Raw genomic sequence first — 23,763 nt, 5'->3', positions numbered from 1 at the left:
AGAGGGCCACGACCTGCGTGTTTGCGGCAGCGAAGCCCAAAGTGCCTTGTGGGAGTCCCTGGCAAAAACTACTGGCACGTTAGACTCCACATCTCTGCTCTGCGTGTCAGTCAATCCCATAGTACACCTGAGCATCCACACTATCTATACATGATTTGTGACCCAAAGTATTTAGAAACAGTTTTGTAACCTGAAGGGCTTTATGAGCATTGAAAATGCAGCCTTTTACAATGTGTTTAACTGTGGTAACCAAGAAATAGCTGAAAAAAAAATGCATAATGTAGGTAAAACACAAATGTTTTTCAACTAACTTATGATTATTTCTAGTAAAATATCCCTTTTCATGCTTTTAGGTAATGTTAAAAACACTAGTAGGTATGAAGCCTTAGAGCTCACTGTAGACTTCCCAATGCATTTTATGCAGTAAACCCAAACAATGGAACAAGTAGACTTCCATTCACATAGTACAGATGAGCTATAATTGTTCCCTTCGCCTTTGTGTGCCTCTCCACTCCGATCTGCATCAACATCTTATGCATCATAACTTTTGCTTTGTTTGCATTTAATGTCTTAAAACCTGCATTGTTTTTCATAAACATTCATACTACAAAGAGATAACCTATACATTCAACAGTTATACATTGCTGTCTAAGTGAAGATTACCATTTGTTACAACTCTGCACACACTGTCTCTTGAACACATTTCATTTCATCATATCAGCTCATTTGTAATGGGGTAAATCCAGCTATAGGCTGAACATGCGCATTAGGACTTTCATTATCACTGCTTTTCAGTCTGCCATCTGGAAACATGGAAAAAAATTTAAAGCGCTCTCCCATTTTATCTGGATCCATAAGAAAACTGTAGCTCTGTAATAACTGTTGTTGAATAGTTACATCTTTATTTTTTTCCAAAAGAACCTGTAAAATAACAAGAGATATGGTAAGAACTTACCTTTGTTATCTCTGTTTCTACGAAGTCCATAGGGTCCACAGGGTTGACCTTGGGGTTATAGCTGGAACAGGATCCATGGGCACCACACAGTTAAGCCTTTAGCTCCCAGGATGCACTTGGGTCCTCCTCTATACCCCGCCCCCGAGCCACAGGCACCTCAGTTGGTAAGCAGCCTAGGCCGGAGGAGAATATGGAACAGAGAGAAGGAAGACTGGAACACACAAGAAACCATACTCACAGCAATAGGAGACGGAAAACCGGTGACAAGCCACACAGCCCATTTGAAGCCAGGTGCGTCAGGGCGGGCGCCCTGTGGACCCTATGGACTTCGTAGAAACAGAGATAACAAAGGTAAGTTCTTACCATATCTCTTGTTTTCTACTTCAGGGTCCATAGGGGGTCCACAGGGTTGACCTTGGGGATGTCCCAAAGCAGTAAACTAAGGGCGGGGACGCTCCTGTGCTGAAAGGAGTACCCGGCGCCCAAAGGATGCATCCTGAGAGGCAAAGGTGTCAAACGCATAGAACCTCAAAAACATTTGAATTGAAGACCAAGTGGCCGCCCTACACAGCTGAACAGCAGAAGCGCCACGTCTAGCAGCCCAAGAGGGACCCACAGAACGAGTGGAATGAGCCTTAACAGAGGCTGGCACAGGTAAGCCCTCCTGTGCATAAGCCTCACAAATAACGGAACGAAGCCAACGGGCTAACGTTTGTTTGTTGGCAGGCCAACCCCTCTTGTGAAAACCAAAGAGGATAAACAAGGAATCAGACTTCCTAACCGAAGCCGTCCGGTCTACATAAATTCTAAGCGCCCGGACCACATCTAAGGAAGTCTCACCAGCTGAAAGATCAGGGGACTGAAAAGCTGGCACAACAAGTTCCTGATTAATATGGAAATTCGAGACCACTTTGGGCAAAAACTCAGGACGAGTGCGGAGCACCGCTCTGTCCTGGTGAAAAATCAGGAAAGGAGGGCGACAGGAAAGCGCCCCCAATTCAGACACCCTCCTGGCCGAAGCAATTGCCAGGAGAAAAACCGTCTTAAATGTCAGCCCTTGAGCTCCACCGCCTCAAGAGGCTCAAACGGAGGACCCTGCAGGACCCGTAGCACCACCGCCAAGTCCCAAGGAGCCACAGGAGGCACAAAGGGAGGCTGGATCCTGAGAACACCTTGGAAAAAGGTGTGAACGTCTGGTAGTATTGCAATCCGCCGTTGAAACCACACGGACAAGGCGGACACATGAACCTTCAGAGATGCAAGGCGTAAGCCGAGATCCAATCCTGACTGAAGAAATTCCAAGATCCTAGAAACTCGGAACACCTGAGGATCACAAAGTCTGGACTCACACCACTGAAAGTAAGTGTGCCACACTCTGTGATAAATCCGTGCTGAAGCAGGCTTGCGTGCCCTGAGCATCGTACCAATAACCGAACTGGAGAAGCCCCGAGACCTCAAGACGGCTGTCTCAAGAGCCACGCCGTCAAAGACAGCCGACCCAGATCCGGGTAAAGGCAGGGCCCCTGAGACAACAGGTCCCGACGTTGAGGAAGAAGGTACGGAGCGTCGATGGAGAGGCTCCTCAGATCGGAGTACCAAGGACGTCTGGGCCACGCCGGAGCTACCAGCACGAGCATGCCGCCGTCCTGCTTGAATTTCCGCAGAACCCGAGGAAGCAGGGATATCGGAGGAAACAGATACGCCAGGTGAAACGTCCATGTCACCGACAGCGCGTCCACCAGACTTGCACCTGCGTCTCTTGTCCTTGACCCGTAAACGGGCAACTTGTGATTGTGACGGGAGGCCATCAAGTCCAGCTCCGGCAGTCCCCACCTGTCCACGAGTAGCTGAAACACCTCTGGGTGAAGCGACCATTCCCCGGGATGCACGTCGTGACGGCTGAGGAAGTCCGCCTCCCAATTGAGGACTCCGGGGATGAAGACCGCCGAGATCGCTGGAATGTGACCCTCCGCCCAAGACAGGATACGAGACACCTCCGACATCGCTGCCTGACTGCGAGTTCCGCCTTGGTGATTGATATACGCCACCGTGGTGGCGTTGTCGGACTGCACCTGTACCGCCCTTCCGTGAAGAGCGGGGCCGGACGACTGCAGGGCCTTGTATACTGCCCGCAGTTCCAGGATGTTGATGGGGAGAAGTGCTTCTTCCGCTGACCAACGACCCTGAAGCGACAAAGAGCCGGTCACTGCCCCCCAACCCCGGAGACTGGCATCCGTCGTGAGCAGGACCCAGTCCGGGATCCAAAATGGGCGCCCCTCGACCAGATGAGCTGTCTGAAGCCACCAAGCCAAAGATAGCCGAACGTCCGGAGACAACACCAGCACCTGAGAGCGGATCCGGTGAGGTAACCCGTTCCATTCTGATAGAATCAGCCCCTGCAGGGGCCGGGAATGGAACTGGGCAAATTCCACCATGTCGAATGTCGACACCATGGACCCCAGAACTCTCATAGCCGAATGGACCGACAGGCGGCAACGGCTCAGGCAACTGCGTATCCGCAGCTGTAGTGAGGCGACCTTCTCCGGAGTCAGGAAGATCCTTTGCTGACGCGAACCCAGCAGGGCTCCCAAATGAACCATCCGCTGTGATGGAATCAGAGAGGACTTTTTCCAATTTATCAACCACCCGTGTGCTTGCAGGCAAGCGATCGTCAGGTGGAGATGTTGAAGCAGTACCTCCGGTGAGCTCGCCAGCAACAGGAGGTCGTCCAGGTACGGCAGCAGCCGTACATTCTGGTTCCGAAGATGTGCGGCCATGACCGCCATAATCTTCGTGAACACCCTCGGTGCCGTGGAGAGACCAAAGGGTAGCGCCCGGAACTGATAGTGGTGTTGAAGGATAGCGAACCTCAGATACCGCTGGTGTGAAGATGCTATCGGAACATGGAGGTAGGCGTCCTGGATGTCCAGGGACACCATGTAATCCCCCGGTTCCATCGCCAGAATGATGGAACGTAACGTTTCCATCCTGAACTTGGGAACTCTGAGGAATTTGTTCAGAGACTTCAAGTTGAGGATAGGGCGATGAGAACCATTGGGTTTCTGCACCAGAAACAGAGACGAATAATACCCCGTCCCTCGTTGTGATAGAGGAACGGGAACAATGACCCCTGCTTTCAGCAAGGACTCTATAGCCTCCTGAACCTGTAACGCCTTGGTCTTGTTCTGAGAAGGACTTGTGCAGAAAAACTGGTGGGGTGGTCTGTGCCGAAAAGACAGGGCGTACCCCTGGGAGACCACTTCTCGAACCCAGGCATCCGTGGTGGTATTGTGCCAGCACTGGGCAAATAGAAGAAGTCGGCCTCCCACTCTGAGGTCCCCCAGAGGGAGGCCCGTCCCATCAGGCCGTAGGTTTATCTTCCTGCTTGGAAGAAGGGCGCCGAGCACTCCAGGCTTGCTTCTTGGGTTTAGAGGCCGTCTTACTCGCAGACTGTCTCGGGAAGGACTGACCTTTCGCCTTACCCTGAACCCGAAAGGAACGAAAAGCCGAACTCCGAACCTTAGCAGGCAGTGCCGCCGAAGGGAGGAAGGCCGACTTGGATTTAGCCAGGGTGTCCACTATTTTGTCCAAGTCCGGACCAAATAGTAATTCCCCATTGAAAGGTAAGGCCTCCAGACCTTTCTTTGAATCAGAGTCCGCTCTCCAGGACCGCAACCATAAGGATCGGCGGGCAGACACCGCTGCAGCCGATACCCGCGAGGTCAGCAGACTAGCATCTAAAGAAGCTTCTCCAATGTAAGAAGCGGCGTCCCTCATTTGTCCCAACAACGCCCGCTGGACATCCGGAGCGTCGTCCGGGAAGGTATCTTCCAATGCATTGGCCCACCCCTCAATGGCCTTGGCCACCCAGGAAATGGCCATGGACGGTCGGGCCACCGCCCCGGAGAGGGAGTAAATAGACTTTAAGCAAGTCTCAACTTTCCTGTCCGTGGGATCCTTCAGCGAGGATATCGACGGTAATGGTAAGGTGGCGCCCCGAGTTAAACGGGTGACATGGGAATCCACCGCCGGTGGAGTTTCCCATTTTTTACAATGTGCCTCAGGGAAGGGGTAATTAGAAGCCAACCGCTTCTGAGGAAGGAATCTCTTACTGGGCGCCTGCCAAGCTACCGCCATATGATCTGTCAACTGATCCGACAGGGGAAACACCGCAGAAGCCACCTTAGTTTTTTTGAAACTAGGAAACTTCGACCTAGGAACCGGTGCCTCATCCTCTATAAGAAGAATAGCTCGCACCGCCCTAACTAGTGCTCGCACATTAATGGACGACTTGGTATCCATTTCCTGGACCGAGGCGTCCGAGTCAGTGTCATCAGGGACCTCCCCATCATCTGAGGAACCCTCTGAGTCCGATACCTGAGCAGCCCGTGTCATAAGTGGGCGTTTAGAAATCCTAGAAGGCATGTCAGTCTGCAACATTGACTGAAAAGCCGAGGAAGCGGCCGCCAAATTTTGCACGGAGTTGGAGAGCACATCCACCCATGGTGGAGGCGTCGCCATAGGGGCCTGAAAAGGTACCACAGGCTGCTGCGGCACAGGGGAAGCCTGTATATACATAGGCAACCCCGCATAGGGACCAACTGATTGAGACCCAGGAGGACTCCGCAATAACTGCGGGACACCCGGGGAATGGGGGATGGTCGGCTGGGGCACCGCCCTAGTAGGGAGAGCAGTCGGGACCGACAGACGGTCCACAATAGACACCAGCACTTGAGAAAACATCGCCCACGGTGGTTCCTGCACCAGAGAAGGTCTGGATGGGCCAGGAGCCACCTGGCATCGACTACACAGGCCATCCTGTGACAAATCCTCCCTATCTACTCCTGCAGAACAGCGTCCGCAGGAGGCCAACACCGGAGCCACTGAGCGCTCAACCTCCTCGTCTGACATGACAGAATATATTATATATCTGGCACCAGGGTAGAAGTAAAACGCACTCACCGGTGTGCTGAACAACAGCCCACAATATGGCACTGAGTAGCACACAACTGTATGTGACGCACCTCACAAATACGTGATCTATATAAGTGAGGTCAGTAGAAACGCCCCTCCCCCACACACCTGCAGGGCTTGTAGGAGAAGTAAAGGGATAGGTATAAGCTGACAGTAAGCGGAAAATAAGCACAGACAGGCAGCACTAGCAAAAAGTCACATACCATGCAGGAAGATATACTCACTGCACCTTTACACTACAATCAACCTGCCCAGATTCAGTGTCTGGGAGGGCTATAGTGCTGTGTACGCTGTCCTTAATCAGGGGAGAGGTACACAGGGGGACCGGTCCGCGTGCTCCCTGAGATCTGCGCTGCCACTGGGAAAATGGCCGCTGGAGACCTCAGAGGAGGAGTGGCCGAGGAATCTGCAGCTCAGCGACGCCAGACTGCGTGCTGAAAGGCGCGCTGAGCTGAGGGGAGGAGCCGCTGACAGGGAAGGCTTCCTCCCCTGGCTGGCCATTAACCCCAGGGATGCTGGCTTCCCGCTTGCCGGTTATCCCTGGTGGTCTAGTGGTCCCACGGGTTATGGGGGGGGCCCGCCGCCACTGCCAGCAGCCTCCGGTCTGTCCCCCGGACCGGAGGCTAAAGGACTGCATTTAAGGCATTCCGCGCGCCGCCGCTAGCCAGCGACGCGCGGCTTACCTGAATCCCCGGCGACTCCGGCAGCAGTCCTGGGAGGTAGACAGAGTCCGGCTAGTACGGACTCTGCCCTCCCGCCGCGATCCCCAGATCAGTACTGGCGTCGCGGCGCCAGTCGGGGATCAGAGCGGCAGCGTGGGCGTCTGTACAGACAGCCCTTCGCTGCCGTCTGTAGTAAAAATAGATTAAAAATAAATAAAATTTAACTTAAAATAAAAAGCTTCTGGGGGCTGCTCCTGCAGCCCCCCTGCGCGGTGACCGACTCCGGCCGGGCACCAGCTTACACTGAGGTGCCTGTGGCTCGGGGGCGGGGTATAGAGGAGGACCCAAGTGCATCCTGGGAGCTAAAGGCTTAACTGTGTGGTGCCCATGGATCCTGTTCCAGCTATAACCCCAAGGTCAACCCTGTGGACCCCCTATGGACCCTGAAGTAGAAATAACACAAGTATAAAACCTATATAAAACAAAATTAATACAAATGGGTGAAAATTCCAATTTAAATAGATTGCATAACAATATAACAAAAAATCCCCCACTTAATTTACTTAACTTAAGTATAACATATTCAAAATATTTATAATTCGGGGTATGGTATCTTCTGCAATAATGAGCCTAGATAGCAGACACTGTGGAAGTGCTGCCCTCTAAGGTTAGGAAAGGAGCATGTTTACAATGGTAGGACTTAGTTTTGCTCCTGCTACCCCAGTACATGCATCAAAATATATATTTTGTTCAGATATAGTATATTTGCATATATCATTGAACATATAAAAATATGCACACACACAGATATAAACAAATACACTAAAGCAGGGATTCTCAACTCCAGTCTAAGTACCAACTGCACCTGCAATGCTGCATGGTTTTGACCAAGATGCACAGTTACTTGCTCTATTCCAAACTCTGAATCAGGCCCGTTGTCAACAATTGGTTTACCTTGTCCTCCCCACAGACTTCTCTGTCTAATGTCCTCCTACTGCAAACTCTCGGTTTACAGGGTCAATGGGACTAAGTCGGTGGCCCTAGCTTTTCATTTGCCCCCTCACACCTTGAAACTCTTAGTAAATTTACCCCTAAGAATCAGGATTGTCCAGGTTTGCAAAGTGATTAATCTCGCTGTAATTCGCTTGAATTCGGGTGGTTTAATCTCTTTTTATCTCTCAAATTTACCAACAGGCGATTTGAGGCTAAACGAGTTTGCCGATGGTGATGTAGAGGTCGATTTTCTCGGGTGATTTTAAAGCAAGCTAGAGTGAGTTATCTCACCCGAGATTGCAGTGACTTCTTTCTGCACAACTCTCCCTAGCAAGCAGCCTGCACCTATCAGTGAGATATGTGTAAGCTGCTTGTATTGTACCTGTAAAAAACGTGTTCATTTTTTTTTCCCTTAAATTACGTGAGGTCCTCCCCCCCGAAAGACTAACCAGCCCCGGACTTACTAGCCAAATCTGGTTCTTAAAATTACAGGTAACAAAATGTGTAGTGTTCCACAGTAATTTAAGAACCAGCACCAGGCAGCAGGGCCAGACCTGGTTTTAAATATAGGGAGATTCCCCATATATTTAAAACCAGCTCCGGACCCTTTCTAGCCAAGGGACTGATGCCACAGCCAGGGGAGCCCTGTCACTGGGTGAGTAATGGATCTTTTTTTCAGGTACTTCCATAGGATACTTTACGTTGACAAGGGGACGTGAACATCTGGCAGCAGGTGAGTATGTGTGAGTGTGTATGGATGTAATAAATCTTTATTTTCACGGTGTCTTGTGTTTTTTTTACACATTTCTTTACAGGTGAACTACACGTACCAGCGGGCCCTTAATGCCCTGCATACTGGTACTTGTGGTTCTCCAAGCACTAGCTTGCGGGGAAGGTTTGCTGGGACCTGTAGTTCCACTTTAAAGACAATGTTGATAATTCTATCTTTAACATTACATACACTATGAACCCGCCACTGACCACCCAGGGGTGGCAGGGATAGCCCCGGGCTATCAGCCGAGGGCAGGGGTGCCCTGGAGAGGGGGACCCCTTTATTGGAGGGGTCCCCAACTCCCCAGGGGTCTCTGGCCTGGGCTGACTAGCAGTCAGGGCTGATGCTGCGGCTGGGGGGCCTGGTGAAAGGGCTCCCCTGGCTGTGGCATCAGTCCTCCACTAGAGAGGGTCCGGAGCTGGTTTTAAATATACGGGAACCTCACGCCAATTTTGTCCCCCTTTATTTAAAACCAGGTCTGGCCCTGCTGCCTGGTGCTGGTTCTTAAATTACTGTGGAACCCTAAACATTTTGTTCAATGTAATTTTAAGAACCAGGACTGGCTGGCAAGTCTGGGGCTGGTTAGTCTTTTGGGGGGGGGGACCCTACGTAATTTTTTGTAAAACATTAACCCGTTTTTAACCATTTACAAAAAGAAACATACAGAAATCACAATGATTTGTGTATGTTTCTGACTATCTCGGCAGCTCAGGGGGTTGAGAGATTGAAAAGTGATTTTTACAAAGTTTGCTCCTATCTCACCTGAGCTTGTCATCCCGATTCTTCGTAAATTTGAGGGACATATGTTTTAGGTGAAAAGTACTTCCGATTTGGCCCGATGGTGATTTGATTTGAGATTGCTATCTCACCCGAGTTTTACAAGTGAGATGAGAGAAATCTCTCTCTAACTCACCCGACTTTTGCCTTTAGTAAATTTGCAAGCAGGAAAAAAAAAAGAATAAATCACCCGAGATGGTCATCTCGACCTATCTCGAATCTTAGTAAATTTATCCCGTAGAGTTAAATTTTGATTTCCTGCAGAGGCTGCCAGACATCTATTATCTTGGTATATCCCTTACTGAACATTATAAATCAACTTTTCCAGGTTAGTAATACTCCATTGCTAACAATGAAAAAGATCTCGCAAGATGGGGTCCTCTATGTATTTCCTGGTTTGACAGGCTTAACTCAGTTAAGATGATTATTTTACCTTGACCATTATATCTATTTCAAACACTCCCAATTCGGATCCAGACTCCCTACCCCCACTGTTCAATCTCTTTGTGGCAAGTTCATATGGCAAGGGAAGAGGTAGAGAAACACTAGAGCAGTGTTGGCTAACCTTGACACTCCAGCTGTTGTGGAACTATATATCCCAGCATGCCCTGCCACAGTTTTAGCATGCCCTAATAGCAAAACTGTAGCAGTGCATGCTGGGTTATGTAGTTCTATAACAGCTGGAGTGTCAAGGTTAGCCAACACTGCACTAGAGCATGTCTCGCAAAGTCTATCACTGGCCGTGGTCTGGGACTTCCTATATTTGACAGAGACAGATATCAGGACACACATCTTGTCCTGGCAAGATGGGATTAGGTCGCAGAAAATGGTTAGACATTGAACATTTGCTTGTGAACGAACAGGATGTGCGGTTGTTGCCCTGGCTACCTAGGGATCAGAGACCGGCTTGTGTTTATGTTGTGACGGCCATCCATTTTACATTAGACATCTGGCATCAACTAAATACTAAACTGAACCTATTCTACTATCCAACCCCTCTAACTTTGCTATGGAGACACCCTCATTTTCCTCTAGGATACATGTCCGTCTATATGCGTCCTTGGGTTAACTATACAGTTTTTCATCTTCTGGGTGACTTTGAACCACAGCCTTTATCAGATTTATGTGACCGGTACTCCATTCCTTCTTCTCTGCAGTTTAGTTACATACAGATTTATAGATTCATACAAGCCCAATGACTGTCCTCTACTCTAGGTTGCCTAAGGACCCACTGTTCTGTCAGCCAATTAAATCCCTCCCAAAACATTCAGATAAATTACTGGGGCATATTCTCAATGCTGCTAATTATTCGGCACTGAACAAAAGAAATAGTCTCCCCCATCCATGATGGCTCTTAATAATATAATCTTGTATGTAGCCTCCATGCAATATATCACCAGTTTTCTCCATGACAAAGTTGATAACCATCATAAAATCTGGGATCCATGGTACCAATTTTATGAAACCTCTCCTGGGCTTCATCTGTCCTATAATAAGCGCTCTATGCTTTCTCAATCCATGTCCTCCCCCCATCTTCTTTCCCCACCCGTGTTCCGTTTTTTTAGGTTTATAAAATCTATAAAAACCGAACATACCCTAGTTACTATATATAATCTTTTGTTTCTTGTATTTTTTGAAAGGGCTTCAGTACATTTTTCCCACTGTAGCTATCCGCTTCATTTCTGTTGTTCTAAATAAAGGAACTGAAAAAAATAAGCTCCCAGAGAAGGGGAGATGGCAGGGCAAGATGTATTAACCTTATTACAGAACTCGTTCTATGGGCATGCCACTGGGTGAACAGCTGCACAAAGCCCCTGGGTGGAGGCAAATATGAAGGAAAAAAGAACATGTGCTAAGCTTTCTGTTATATTTCTCTAAATACAGCCATGGCCAAAAGTTTTGAGAATGACACAAGTATTGGTTTTCACAAAGTTTGCTGCTTCACTGTTTTTAGACCTATTTGTCAGATGTTACTATGGTATACTGAAGTAACATTACAAGCATTTCATAAGTGTCAAAGGCTTTTATTGACAATTACATTAAGTTTATGCAAAGAGTCAATATTTACAGTGTTGACCCTACTTTTTCAAGACCTTTGCAATTCGCCCTGGCATGCTGTCAATCAACTTCTGGGCCACATACTGACTGATGGCCGCCCATTCTTGCCTAATCAATGCTTGGAGTTTGTCAGAATTTGTGGGTTTTGTTTGTCCATTCGCCTCTTGAGGATTGACCACAAGTTCTGAATGGGATTAAGGTCTGAGGAGTTTCCTGGCCATGGACCCAAAATTTTGATGTTTTGTTCCCCGTGCCACTTCATTATCACTTTTGCCTTATGGCAAGGTGCTCCATCATGCTGGAAAAGGCATTGTTCATCACCAATCTTCTTGGATGGTTGGGAGAAGTTGCTCTTGGAGGATGTTTTGGTACCATTCTTTATTCATGGCTGTGTTCTTAGGCAAAATTGTGAGTGAGCCCACTCCCTTGGCAGAGAAGCAACCCCACACATGAATGGTCTCAGGATGCTTTACTGATGGCATGACACAGGACGAAGACTTTTGGAGGATGGCCTGGTGTCAAGAAGGGCAGCAAAGAAGCCACTTCTCTCCAGGAAAAACATCAGGGACAGACTGCTGAGGACTGGGGTAAAGTTATTTTCTCTGATGAATCCCCTTTCAGATTGTTTGGGGCATCTGGAAAAGCGCTTGTCCGGAGAAGGAAAGGTGGGCGCTACCATTAGTCCTGTGTCATGCCAATAGTAAAGCATCCTGAGACCATCCACAGCCATGAATAAAGAATGGTACCAAAACATCCTTCAAGAGCAACTGCTCCCAACCATCCAAGAACAGTTTGGTGATGAACAGTGCCTTTTCCAGCATGATGGAGCATTTTGCCATAAGGAAAAGTGATAACTAAGTGGCTCGGGGAACAAAACATCGAAATTTCGGATCCATGACCAGGAAACTCCCCAGACCTTCATCCCATTGAGAAGTTGTGGTCAATCCTCAAGAGGCGGATAGACAAACAAAAACCCACAAATTCTGACAAACTCCAAGCATTTATCAGGCAAGAATTGGCAGCCATCAGTCAGTATGTGGCCCAGTAGTTGATTGACAGCATGCCAGGGCGAATTGCAGAGGTCTTGAAAAAGACCACTGCAAATATTGACTCTTTGCATAAACCTAATGTAATTGTCAATAAAAACCTTTGACATTTATGAAATGCTTGTAATTTTACTTCAGTATACCATAGTAATATCTGACAAAAAGAATCAGCAAACTTTGTGAATACCAATACTTGTGTCATTCTCAAAACTTTTGGCCATGGCTGTACATAAATCCTTAATACAAAATTCTGCACTTAACCATTTATGCATTAGCACACATATATGGATGAAGCCTCAGAGTGTTTATGGTACACATTAGACGATATGTTGCTCGATTCGGCGAATCGGGCTGACATATTGTCTACATTGACAAGTGTGTACCCACTAGGTCAGCCCTTTTGCGCTCCCGTGGGGACGTTCATCGCATCGACAGATCTGCAGTACATGCTCGTCAATCTGTCAATGTGATGAATGACGTCAGGCAGGTGAATGGAGCCGGTGCCCGACATATAGGGTGGTCAGGCGCCGGATTGTGTAATATGTACCGGCCGCCGTTATGTCGGCCCATCGGGCGTCACATCGCTGGGTACATACATCGTTAAAGTGTGTACCCAGCTTAGACAAATAAAAGCACGTCAACCTTCAGATAGTTATGCTATTTCTACACAATGACACTTCTACATTCAAATATATAGTTTGTAAATTCCTTATGAGTAGATATTACATAGATTTAAGAAAGCATAATTTAACGCAACAATGGAGGTTCTGATGGAGGGCTACCACCTAAAGGTGTTTATCCCTTCTAGTATTGCTTATTTGACATGGACAATAGCAACAGAATAAGGCAAAACAAAGCTGCCTATTTGCCATAAGCAAACCAAAATTTAAAATCACCTTACCTGTAATCTTAAATCAATTCCCATATTTCTCAAGAATTCACGTTGTGTAATAGGACCTACAGTGTCCACTGTCTTTCCAATTATTCTCTTCAAGAAGTTAAAGTCAACATCGGCTGTAAGATCTGCTGTTCCTGGAGCTATTAGTACATCGTGTAACTGATGAGCCCGAAACCCCTGAACACAAGACAAATTCATGTTCATTTCTAAAATTATTGTTACAAACATTGTACTTTGCTAAAAACGTACTGACTTTCTATTAAACTAAATAGTAAGATTACAAACTGTTTCATTTAAAGAGTACACACAAGAACAATCTTCCAAGGATGTTTAGGTATTAATGCTTTATTACAGGGATGGGGAACCTCAGGCCCTGAGGCCGTATAAGGCCATCGGAATCATTGGTCTGAGCTTATTTCTGCTAGCCTCATCTGGCTAGCAGAGTGCCTAGAATGGCAGAATCTATTCAGCAGTACCACCTGGAGCATCCTTAGGACGCTTCAGACGGTCACACTGCTGCTCTTACAGATCGGCATTGCTGTAATCATCAGCGATTGTGGCCCCGTCCCCGTGTGAGGTTACACGGAGGGGGCATGGCCTGCACCAGGTCCGCAAATTATGTTATATATATCAAAATGGCCCTCTGCATAAAAAATAATAAACCCCTGCTTTATTACCACACTACTGTGAAGTAATCATTAGGAAGTTAACTTTGTTTAAATAATATTGTTGCATGCTGTAGAGCACTTTAGTTTATGTGTTATAAAGAAACTGATCAGGTTAACAATGTTTTTCAACTGCGAAGGCAGAAAATGGAATAAAGCTAATTTCCAATCATATTGTCATCAATTGGGGAAAACCAGTTTTTTATAATATATATGGTTTTTAATACTTAACATCCCTCTTTGCATCCTTTACAAATTGTTGGGTAGTTTAATTGGGTATTTAATAAATAACTGCCATAGAATGACTTCTCTTACATCTTCAGCTGCTTTTCAGGTACAAGTTTTACCTATCTATTTATTGAATTTGTGGCCTCATCTACAACAACAAAAGCAGAGCAGGACTATTTCTACCTGCAGAATCAGCAAGCACCCTCTCATTACTCATCCAGTGCACTAGCAAACTGATGACAGCAGTGGTGAAGAACCTCCTACACTATTACAGCAGGTTAAAACTAATTCCTGCATTTTACTATTATAAAAATGTACATGGCAACTAATTTTATGGGAACTCTTTGCATTATATTATCTCAATACCTTATGAGGCTCTATATGTTTTCCACTGCTCAGATTTTAGTTCAGATTGGCATGTACAAAGCATCTAGACATCAAACCATTTCCTAGAATGAAAGCTCTCACAAGCAAGGCCCTCTCTTCTACAGTCTCCTCCATGATATTATGTAATTGGCGGGTTTGTATTTTGTAATGATGTTAATCTCTCAATCTGTAAACAGAACCCTTGTGACGCCATATAAATAAAATATAACAATAAGACCATAGTGAAAATACAATTGATGCAGTCCACAGTTAGTGTGGGTACACACTAGGTGTCTCCTTCCAATAATGTTGATCTCAACTTTTAAGTGGTCTATGAAGAGACAACATCTGAAAACAAGTTATGCATCGTTGGTTAGCTCCCATATCAGCATAAAAAAGAACATGGCCTGATCAGTGTGCCTCAGAGGGAGAAAATAGCCATGGGTACCATGATAATATTGATCAGGTCATGCTGTGTTATCAAGCCAAGTAAAAAAAGAGAAGCGCTTAAAACCAGATGAGGTAATGAGAGGTGAGATTTGCATAGGTTGATCCCCAGGTATCCGTGGGAGGAGAGGGATCCAGAAGGAGTACTAGGTGCTTTGTATGAGTAATGTGCCTTTTAAACAAATTACTTTTTACCTTCCACAAACACATACAGTATATCACAAGACAAACGTAATGTTCTCCTTATGTATAACCTAATCTTCATTAAGTGATGCAATTTGTTTAGGACTGAAATAACCATTTTTAGCTAAATATGACAATATAAAACACTAACAACATACTCTAAAGGTGTCCATATTGACACCTGAGTGTCCGTAATCCGCTATAAGAGCAGCCCCTCCGTAACTATTTATCTGGCTTGCAAGCTTTTGAACAATAACAGCAGCACTTGGACATACTTCCACATGATCCCTTTTTTCATCAGCCTTGGGAAAAAAACAAACACACAATTTAAACATATAATGGTAACAGTAATAAAATATTGATAGTTTTATCAGTTAGTCTAAAAACAAATACTGAATCAAACCTCTAAGGTGCGTACACACTAGGCGATCAGGGAAGACAGTACGATTACGACATCGTAATCGTACAGTCGTTCCCGATCCCCTGTAGTGTCTGCACTAAACGATCAGTCGTTCTGTGCAGGCACTGTCCATCATTCCTGAACATGCCAATCTGTCGTTATCGTCAGATTGTGCTGCATGTTCAGGCGATGGACAATGTCGGAAACGACCAGCGGGAGTGCGCATCGCTGGTCGTTTCTGACATAAAAGTGCACGATTGCTGAGCGATTGCACGATTACGATGTCGTAATCGTGCAGTCGCTCAGTAATACCGCCCAGTGTGTACCCACCATTAGTCATGCAACTACGGACGAAGGAAAACATTGCGAGGGGTGAGTATAGTTGAATGGATGGAGTAATATCCATTACAAAAAAAAAAATGTGGTGCGTTTGTAAATAGTCTGTGCCATTTGTTGCTGAAGGTTTTATTTACAAAGAGTAGTATTATAAAGTCTACCAGATAAACTGTTCAGCAAGCCAAACAGAAGGAAACTATATAAAGTATATAAAGCATAATGCCTTATACAGAAGATCTGTGCTGTCATTACAAGTGGGAGTCTACACCATACTCTTCTAACAGAAAAACAAAGAAGAACCTGAATAAATGTTTTTGCAACAAGAGAACTGCGAGAACCAAGGACAAATCTTAGTTTATGCGGATTCTCTGGATCAACATCAATTAGTACTTCTCGCCATCCATCTTCAGTTTTCTATAAAAAAAAGAGGAAAAAATATAACAAACTAAAATATTCACTTGCATCATCAGCGCCCTCATGCTTTCCATGTAGTTAGCCATCTTTTATGTTTATCAGTATTAATGAAAGTATGGGCAGCCCATGTAATGGCAGAAGCAGGTTTACTGCACTCCTGAGAAACACAATGGATGCAGCTTTCTGAACATTAGCTCTTAGTAGTTGCATGAGCTCAGTATCACGTCTTCCTAACCACAGCTAATATAACGGATTCCGCGTTTATGACATTTAGGCTGGGTGCAGTTTTATAGCCATTTTGTCAATATATTGGTGTACATGCTAATAAATTAGAATTAGGCATTTACATTAATGTTACATTTTCCAAAACTACATGACAAGTACACATTCAGTAAATGTATGCAAATTATTTATTGATCACACATTTTATTATATACTAGCGACCCGCCCCGGCTTCGTAAGGGAGCAATTTAATCTCGTCACAGCCGCCTGCAACTCATAAGAACCTACACCATGTCAGCACAGCCCCCTGCATCTCATAAGAACCTACACCATGTCAGCACAGCCCCCTGCATCTCATAAGAACCTACACTATGTCAGCACAGCCCCCTGCATCTCATAAGAACCTACACTATGTCAGCACAGCCCCCTGCATCTCATAAGAACCTACACCATGTCAGCACAGCCCCCTGCATCTCATAAGAACCTACACTATGTCAGCACAGCCTCCTTCATCTCATAAGAACCTACACCATGTCAGCACAGCCCCCTGCACTTCATAAGAACCTACACCATGTCAGCACAGCCCCCTTCATCTCATAAGAACCTACACCATATCAGCACAGCCCCCTGCATCTCATAAGAACCTACACCATGTCAGCACAGCCTCCTTCATCTCATAAGAACCTACACCATGTCAGCACAGCCCCATTCATCTCATAAGAACCTACACCATGTCAGCACAGCCTCCTTCATCTCATAAGAACCTACACCATGTCAGCACAGCCCCCTGCATCTCATAAGAACCTACACCATGTCAGGACAGCCTCCTTCATCTCATAAGAACCTACACCATGTCAGCACAGCCCCCTTCATCTCATAAGAACCTACACCATGTCAGCACAGCCCCCTTCATCTCATAAGAACCTACACCATGTCAGCACAGCCCCCTTCATCTCATAAGAACCTACACCATGTCAGCACAGCCCCCTTCATCTCATAAGAACCTACACCATGTCAGCACAGCCTCCTTCATCTCATAAGAACCTACACCATGTCAGCACAGCCCCCTTCATCTCATAAGAACCTACACCATGTCAGCACAGCCTCCTTCATCTCATAAGAACCTACACCATATCAGCACAGCCCCCTGCATCTCATAAGAACCTACACCATGTCAGCACAGCCTCCTTCATCTCATAAGAACCTACACCATGTCAGCACAGCCCCATTCATCTCATAAGAACCTACACCATGTCAGCACAGCCTCCTTCATCTCATAAGAACCTACACCATGTCAGCACAGCCCCCTGCATCTCACAAAAGACAGCTGCATCTCACTTCTACCCCCTGCATTTCACCACAGCCCTTTGGATCTCACCACAACCCCCTGCATATCACCAGTGTCACCACAATCCCCACTGCTGCTGCCCTGCAGCTGACCAAGGCCCGGCCAATGGGATGTGCTGGGAAGGGCAGGAGGATCATGGATGAGAGATTTGTATTGCAGCTACCATAAGCATTATCAACAGCATGGTGTTTTCCGATGGTTGTTTGTTTTTATTACATTCCTGATACCTATGCCTCCCCTGGCTCCTGTGACTGCATCAGAGCATCTTCATGGGTTCGTTGGAGGCTGTCTATTACTCTCTAGGCCTGATTCATATTTGGAAATAGAGTAATGCTGGGCATACACTAGGCAATTTTCTGTCAGATATATGTCCAATCTGGCTGATTGGAATGAAAACCTTTTAATGTATGGGAGCAAATGACAGTCGATCATATGGTTTTAAACTCTGGAAAACGGACAAAAAACAGTTGTTCAAATTGGTTAAATTCGTGTTTTTTAACAATTTTTGTCTGTTTTCCAGTGTTTGTGAGCAAATGGATGATTGTCATTTGCTCCCATACATTACCAGGTTTTCATTCCATCCAGCCAGATTGGACAGATATCTGACAGACAATTGTATAGTGTATGCCCAGCATAAAATAGAGCAATACCCCTTTTACACAAAAATCCCGGGTCCAAGCCCGGAATTTGAACACTGGCCAATCCCGGGTCGAACTCGGCTTCAGAGCCCGTTTACACTGCAACTCTACCCGGGTTATTCCCGGGTTTGCCCCGTTTACACTGAACCCGGGTAATCCCTGCTTTTCCCTATAGATGTCATTAAAAATGGTCTTTTTTAAGGGCTGACAAAGGTGAGGTCACAAAAGGCAACAAAAGAGAGGGGGTAGGAACAGGCTGTTGGTCAGGCTGCTGTTATGGCTGTGTATCAGCCTGCGTTTGTAACTGCTGGCCAGGCTGTGGTGCCGGCTGCAATTCTGACTGTGGCAGCCTGTGTATCAGCCTGCGTTTTGTGGGAGTTGGTCAGGCTGTGGTGCAGGCTGTGTGCAGGAGGTTAGGCAGGCAAGTAATGGCTGCGTGTGCGTCTCTCTGCAGGGCCCTGACAAATTACATCATCTGCCAGCGCCCCAGAAACTCCAATCAGCTAAGAGCAGAATGTAGCCGGGTCAAATAATCCGGGTAGCACCCGTTCACACTGCCACATGACATGGGAACAACCCGTTTTCAACCCTGCTCTCAACCAGAGTAAGATTGCCGGGTAAATCGACCCGGGATATTTTTCTGGAAGCCGTTCACACAAAGCATCGACCCGGCAATAACCCGGGTTATTCGGTTGGTGTAAAAGGGGTACAAGTAACTCTGCACCTGGACAAACCATGTTGCAATGCAAGGAGTGCAAATACAGTAAATACCTTTTTTTGAATGTAGCCTAGCTGCTTTTGCATGTAGACTACAAATGCTGGGCATCTTTATTTTTAAACTGGAATTAAAGATTCAGTTTGGACACACCCCTCCCAAATATAAATCTCTCTGCACATTTTAAATCGTCCCCACCTACAGTGCAACATGGTTTTACCAAGATACACAGCTACTTCCTCATTCTATTCCCAAATCTGAATCAGGCCCTCTGTGTGCCTCAGACTTGATCCTGCTTCAGTCCCTGACTCCCTCCCCTCTCTAGGCTGCTGCTAAGCAACAGGGCACATTGCTATCTCTGATTGGCTCTCACTTTCTGTTTCAGCACTATGGGCAGCTACTGTACTTCAACTTGGAATAAGATTAGATTTTTTTCTGTGACTGCTTCAGTAAAATAGTCACTGCTCGTCCTCCTTTTGTCACAGATGAATGGTTCATACACCTAAACCTTCCTTGACCAATAATGTATAGAATAGTGAGCACCCCATTAAAATCAATCCAGTGGTTCAAGGAATTAGCCCGAACGAAGAGGCAGACCACAGAACAGGGAATTTTAATAGATAGATAGATACCTGTAATTTATGTATGGGTAATGCATCAAAGAATTCATGCGCTATACAAAATTTATAACCTAATGAAAAAGGAAAATAGGTTTATATTTTCATTTCACACATAAATAAAAAGAAACAAAAACATCAAGGGTATTACGTTTCCAAAACTTAATAAAATATCACATGTAATGTAATAAAATAAGTATTAAAAATATGATTCAGACAGTATGAAACAGGGGCTTAATAGTTAATAAAAATTCATTGTAGTACAGTATAAAACATACTGCAGTCTGTTTCTTACGGTTACATTCATCTGCCTCTCCAACGGTGTAATAAACTTTTTTTATTTAATAAAAACAAGAGACACAACTAAAAACTTACCAGATAAAGGTTAAACAGCACATTGCTGTGTAAGAGTGCGTTTCGTAGGTATTATTCAGTCAAAGCTTCTACTGTGTGAAGTTTGAGAAATATATATATTGTGAACAAGCTCTTTGTGAAACGCGCGTCATCAGCCAGCGCCAGGACCTCGGGTATCACAGGGCCATGTGACCCGGCTTCCGACGGCGGCTAGACTGTTCAGCGGGACGCTGTTCCTGATCATCCCCCCACTGTCAGTCCTCTAACTGGGCAATCAGGTAATTCTGTCGGCCCCCTCATCCCGCTGTCACCGGTTATACCGCCCTGCACTGCGCACTCGCAACAGGGGGATACCGGAGTCAGCAGGGAAAGTAGGAACCGACTGCACTTTCCCTGTCTCTATTCCTTCACCCTGCACCCAGGAGGTCTCCGTCTCCCTCTGACCCGTTCAATACCCACAGGGGTAAACGGAGTTAGGGGTGAGAGGTCTTCCCCCAATTAAGGTGGGGGTCTTTTAAGTCTATTACTTTTTATCTGGATAATATGTGTACCTCTTGACAGGGGTTGATTGCAAGGATACTAACAGTGTCATTATATATAAACAATATAATGTGTATATATGGATATATTAACATAGACCATTAATTGCCTGGTTTCCCTTATAACTCAATATTGGATATTGCTTATTGCATTATATATATACTCCTGACAGTGGGCAAATTATGAGGATGTGAATAGTCCTGCTGCATAAAAACCACATGAATAATTGGACTATTATTTAAGTCTTAATATCTTGGTTTTTTCATCAATATATTTCACTTACTACCTTTTCTTGTTCAAAAAATGGTCTAATAACATTAATACAAGGGATAATGTTGTATTTAACAATTTATTAATTACTCACTACTTAATGGTGTGGCAATAGACCTTTAATTGATTACATTTTTGAGCCAGTTTAAACACTCCTAAAGGGAGTTAGTGATCTGCAGCATTATATGCTACAATTGCGAGCAGATTTAACATATGTGTGTCTCTTTGTGTTTTTTTTGTCTGATTAAAAGTTAAGTTTTAAGTTTCATGTAATATAAATATTTAATGTAATAATTATTCATAATTAAGAGTGCATCAACTAAGGAAAATTCTTTTTTTTGAGTCATATCTCCTATGACCCAACACAAACTATACAAGTACTTCCTGTACTTTTCCAATGGTGCACCACCAGCAAACTTATAAGCATTATTAAGGAATTATACTTTAGTATTCTCTTTCTAAATTACGCTGGTCTCTGATTATTATAGTGACTACATTGTAAGTGTTAGTATTTTTTTCCTGTGCGGTCTCTAAAAATCCCTCTCCCCCATGAGTTCCTATGGGAACGCCTACCGTCTGAAGCCGGCCCCACTGACATCACTAGTGATGTCAGTGGGAGTGATTTTGGCTCTGATAAGAGCCAAAATCACTCCAGGGCTTGCGGTTGAGAAACCAGACCACAGGGTTTCACTCGCAAGTCCGATGGTCGCGATGGTCAAGACCATCGCGACCATCTTGTTGCACGCTCGTATATGCTGTGGGTGGTGACCCACAGCTATACGAGCGTCCAGGAGGACGCTCCATTTTAATGGAGGTGGGCCCTGATTCAGAGCGAGCGCTGTGGTCAGAGCGTCCGGCTCTGAATCAGGGCCTAGGTCCCGTATAATTCACGGCCAGTAATGTCCCTATGGTTTAGTCTTCACAGTGCCTCTATGTTGTGACACTGTATACCGGCGTCCCGGTCAGATCAATGATAGGACAGGTACCTGCGTTCCCAAGGTCTGCGGCAGCGTGACAGCTCTCTAAAGCTGGAAGGGGGAGCTGCGCTGTTGTATGTTCCTGGTAATGTGGAGCCTGAGCCGTTGGAGGGATACCGCACTGCCGCGTGTAGATCCCGGCGGCTGGGGGGAACAGACCGACTTTAACTATACCTCCTTGAAGACATCTTGAGCTGAAACGCGTTGGAAACAGCCCACACTGCCATCACCTCACTGGAAATCAGCGTGCTTCGGTATCCGGAGCCATGCCAGACCCTCGCTCCCCTCACCCAGCAGCAAGTGACCACGCATCGCGGCCAACGACTGCACACCTCTACACTGCCACCGCAAGCCATCTGTGCCCCGGCCCCAGCTGGCCGCGGACACCACCGCCCACCCACAATCAGGAGCAACAGTCCCGCAGCAGGCGACGGGTCACACCTCTCCCAATCCAGCAGCAGCTGCCGCACACTGGGCGGTGAGTCACCTCACCCCCTCTGCAACCCGGGGAAGCACTCCCGCCACCACAGGGCAGCCACCAGCACCATCAGCTGACAGCACCATCCGGGCCCAGGTCGGCAGGGACCCACTACCTTCACTCAATGCCACATCCACCTAGGGAAGAGCTCCCGCTACCCCAGGCCAGCCGTATCAGCTGACGGCATTATCCGGACCCAAGTCGGCAGGTACTTCCCACCCTCACCCATAACTACATCCAGACGGCACCTACAGAGAGGTAAGCTCGGTCCGCGCAACAACAGCAAGGAGACCATCTCTATAACAAAGAACACCTGCAGCAAAGAGAGACTGCCGAGCAATACCTACCGGTAGGTAAGGATTGACATTGACTCTTACACGGGACGCCACATTCACAGAACTGCCTCTCATACCATCACCCCACCAAGACACCACACTGACAGATCACAAGACTGTAGACCAAAGGTCCAGCAGGGAGGACGTGCTGGTCAAGAACCGCACAGTAAGGAGCCCCCTGAAAGGGTCCACCCATTCTCCCACCAAGAGCTAGTCCACCCAAGATACACCCCCCCTACCTACACCCTGACACGCTCCCACTCCACCACCCCAACTACCCTCCCACCAGGGATTAAAGTCTTACACTTATAGATAAAATTCATTTCAGCTTTAGCTAACACCTGACATATGCGGTGTTGTCCCTCTCCACCTCCTGTATACATACAGGAAGTGAGGTCATCTATATTCTTTTTGCCCTCTGATAGTCCCACGTGTTTAGCCGGTATGGCGCATTAACAACGTTGGTCGTCACTTCCGGTAGCCTGTGCGGTTCACCTTGCATTCCACTGGCGCAGGTGCCGGGTGATGACCATTTCCGGGGAAAATGCTCCGTAACTTGATCCGCCGCTTAGAGGTAGTGGAGGAACGATCGTGGCATCCCCCGAGAGTCATCGTTACCAGTTTCCATGGGGAGAAGGGTCACTTCCAAGGTAAGAGTCTGAAATGGCTCTGAGCTTTTGTACTTAATTTGATTCCCAATGTTTTCTTTGTCCAGTTTACTTCCTGTACTGGGGGGTTGCCATGACAACGCGGCAACTATGTTCCTTTACAAGTCTGATTATATAAATATAGTCAATATAATTGATTATTCTTTATACATCACAGATCGGTCTTGAAATAAGCTGTACATTTGTGATGGTTGATGTAAAGTTTTAATATTTTAGGTTCTGATTATATAAAACCACTGAGGTAATTTCCCCTCTAAGATGATTGGCTGTTCTCCACTTAAATATGAGGCTTTTTCACACTCAAGGCATGTCTTGATAAAGGCCCAATCAGGGCCAAAACGCGTCGACCAGCTAAAGAGTGTGAACAGCCTAATCCTATTTCTTATGGATTTTCGGTAATAAGGACTCTTTTTGAAAACTTTATTAC

The 23,763-nt window shown here is 46.2% G+C and overlaps 1 protein-coding gene across 1 annotated transcript in view; it reads right to left on the bottom strand.

The window, feature by feature from the left end:
- Window positions 1-691: 691 nt before the first annotated feature.
- Window positions 692-23,763, bottom strand: part of NDUFAF7 (NADH:ubiquinone oxidoreductase complex assembly factor 7) — a 54,288-nt gene continuing 31,216 nt past the window's right edge. Inside the window, exons 6-10 of the mRNA XM_088472498.1 lie at window positions 19,730-19,788; window positions 16,061-16,174; window positions 15,183-15,326; window positions 13,139-13,312; window positions 692-921 (exon numbers count right to left, since the gene is read on the bottom strand). Coding sequence (XP_088328624.1) covers window positions 718-921; window positions 13,139-13,312; window positions 15,183-15,326; window positions 16,061-16,174; window positions 19,730-19,788 — 695 coding nt within the window. The 3' untranslated portion in view covers window positions 692-717. The remainder of the gene's footprint in view (window positions 922-13,138; window positions 13,313-15,182; window positions 15,327-16,060; window positions 16,175-19,729; window positions 19,789-23,763) is intronic.

The sequence above is a fragment of the Taudactylus pleione genome, unplaced genomic scaffold (genome assembly GCF_031769625.1).
Source record: "Taudactylus pleione unplaced genomic scaffold, aTauple2 ptg000125l, whole genome shotgun sequence".
NCBI classification, from domain to species: Eukaryota; Metazoa; Chordata; class Amphibia; order Anura; family Myobatrachidae; genus Taudactylus; species Taudactylus pleione.
This window is presented reverse-complemented; position numbering and strand designations above follow the sequence as displayed.